This window comes from Borostomias antarcticus (genome assembly GCF_949987555.1).
Source record: "Borostomias antarcticus genome assembly, chromosome: 15".
Lineage (NCBI taxonomy): Eukaryota > Metazoa > Chordata > Actinopteri > Stomiiformes > Stomiidae > Borostomias > Borostomias antarcticus.
Window position 1 is genome coordinate 4,863,488 of NC_140248.1, and position 2,500 is coordinate 4,865,987.

At 48.4% G+C, this 2,500-nt stretch overlaps 1 protein-coding gene across 2 annotated transcripts in view; it reads left to right on the plus strand.

Annotated features, from left to right (window-relative positions):
- The window catches only part of grik1a (glutamate receptor, ionotropic, kainate 1a), a 68,258-nt gene that overhangs the window by 63,582 nt on the left and 2,176 nt on the right, over window positions 1-2,500 (plus strand). For both annotated transcript variants that reach the window (XM_084449770.1, XM_084449771.1), the window contains exon 15: window positions 1-203. This exon is cut by the window's left edge and continues 48 nt beyond it. In XM_084449770.1, the coding sequence (XP_084305896.1) occupies window positions 1-203 (203 nt within the window). The remainder of the gene's footprint in view (window positions 204-2,500) is intronic.

Genomic DNA, 2,500 nt, shown 5'->3' on the forward strand with positions numbered 1-2,500 from the left:
AGGAGGGGAAGCTCCACATGATGAAGGAGAAGTGGTGGAGGGGGAACGGCTGCCCGGAGGAGGACAACAAGGAGGCCAGCGCCCTGGGGGTGGAGAACATCGGGGGCATCTTCATCGTGCTGGCCGCCGGCCTGGTCCTGTCCGTCTTCGTGGCCATCGGGGAGTTCGTCTACAGGGCCCGCAAGAACGCCGACATCGAGGAGGTGAGTGGGAGGAGAGCCGGACGGCGACGGCGGACGGCGCCACCCGTGGGACCGGAGGCCTTACTGCGCTTAGCGCAGAGTCCAGAGCAGGGTGGGGGCGGCGCCGGGGGGGGGGGGGCGGAGGTCGGGAGGAGAAGGCGATCGCCCCGCGTTCTGGGTGACACGCGTCGGTAGCTTTGCGTGATTTGCTGGCGGTTCAGGAACGTCATGGTTGGGATGGGGGGGGGGGCGGAGTCTGAGGCTGGTGACATCTGTAGGTGACATCTGTCGAACGTGGCCGATCACAACAGGTCCGGAACCAACTCTTCTTATCTCAATCAATCAATCAATCAATCAAAGCTTTATTTGTATAGCGCATTTCATACACAGAGGCAACACAATGTGCTTTACAGAGAACAAGGGAGGTGGGCATATCTACCATCCTGAAGAGTTATTTCATTTTACATTTGAGAGAATGGACCAAAGTTCAGTGTTGTTGTTTAGATCATTGGGACCAGTTTGTTGGCAGAACTCAGAGCTCCGTCTCAATTGAACAGGACAGGTGTTGCAGTTGTAGCCTACTGATGTTCCCTCTTGACATTAGCATAATTACCATGGTTGGGAGTGGGTGCTGTAATTTTGGGAGAAAATGAACATGTGCATTTGCTGGTGTTGCCTTGACAACACTGAATAACAGCTAAAAAGAGAAAATGTTTAGAGATCTTCTTTCTCTTTTGTCACTTTTGGGGGTTTCATCTGCTGGTATGATTATGTATACAGAGTGTCTGTTCATTTTCCATGCTCCATGTCACTGTGAAAGGTTTTTATAATGCACGAGCACTCATCTTATGATTTTTGCTCTTCTGAATTTCCACTAAATTTCCTTTCACGGTTTGTTTTGCCTGATTTATATTCACATCCCGTTAGCATGCTAGGTATAACTATGGTTACAGAAAGCATTCATCATGTCTGGTCTTAATTTAGCTTTATGCAACCTAATCAGCTGTGGAAGGCAGGAATCTGGATTATTTCTGTTTGGTAGCAACACTTCAATTTGAGAGGGAACTATGTGTATCCCAGACATCACCTTGCTATGCATGCTCATCCGGCTGCTATTCTGTTTCTTTTCTTCTGTTCTTCCATCCTGTTCTGTGTTGCATGCGTGCGGCTGGGGGCGGGGCTTCAGGCGTTATGTTTCTTTTACGGCGTCCAATCCCGCCAGCTCCAGCGCCGAGACTCCGCCTATTCCTCTGGCTCCTCCCTCTCCACTGACCTGGAGAGCGGCAGGCTACTGGTAGATGACATAGAGTAACCACGGCGACACACACACGCCAAATGCTAGGTTGGTGACCTGTACTTTCTCCGCTGCCCCTATGTCCACATCCCCTCAGCCAACCCCGGTGACCCTTAACCTCTGACCCCTGTTCTCTGACCCCTGGCTGCTCCTTGGTATGTGTTATCGTATGTCTCGTATGTGCCCGTTGAGATACGCTGCTCATGACAAGTGGGATGTTTAGTAATCAGACCTCATCTTAAGTGAATGTTAAAGCCCACTTGACACTGAAGCTCAATTCCACTGACAGTACAAGGTTATAAAATGTGAAAGCTAATAGAGAGCATTCACATTCAAGATGTCCAAGCAGAATCCATCAGGTAATGGCTAAAGACTCCTGGGAAGTCAAGGTCCATCACAGAGATGGGATTAGAACCCACATTGTACTTCTATGGGTCGTTAAAGTGATTCAGCTGGAGAATACCCCTTCATTCACTCACTCCTCCTATACTGTTAGGTGCACTTTGCTGAATGAAAGTCTGAAAACACACATTAGAGGGGAAAACTGGTACCTCTGTGGATTGAAATCTCCATAGCTTCTCCATAGCTACATCTGTATATATTTTTTGTCAGCGGTAGCTTGTTTGTGTCTGTATCGCAGACAGTAGAATTAGAAAATGTTGCTCGTTTCCATACGTATAGGACAACCCCAAATTGGCTTCAATGAGAAACATTTGAACAGATTTCTTCGCTGGTTTTCTCCATAGGTACTGGTCCACTAGTTTCCTGCCTTCCATCGGTTAAGCTGAGCTTAATGGCAGAAGAAGCATGTGTGAATGAAAGGGTGATTGTTACCAAGTATCGATGTCAACCAGGCTTTTATAAGACTGAAATAGCAAGGGGAGCTCAGAGAATAGAGCTGATAGCAGTAGCCTATACAATACTCTGCTAAACTACAGTTGACCAAACAGCTCAAAGTCAGTGCAGCTGTGATGTCGATGGAGATCTGGACTCATGATGTCACACCTCAGGTGATCAGGGGGAC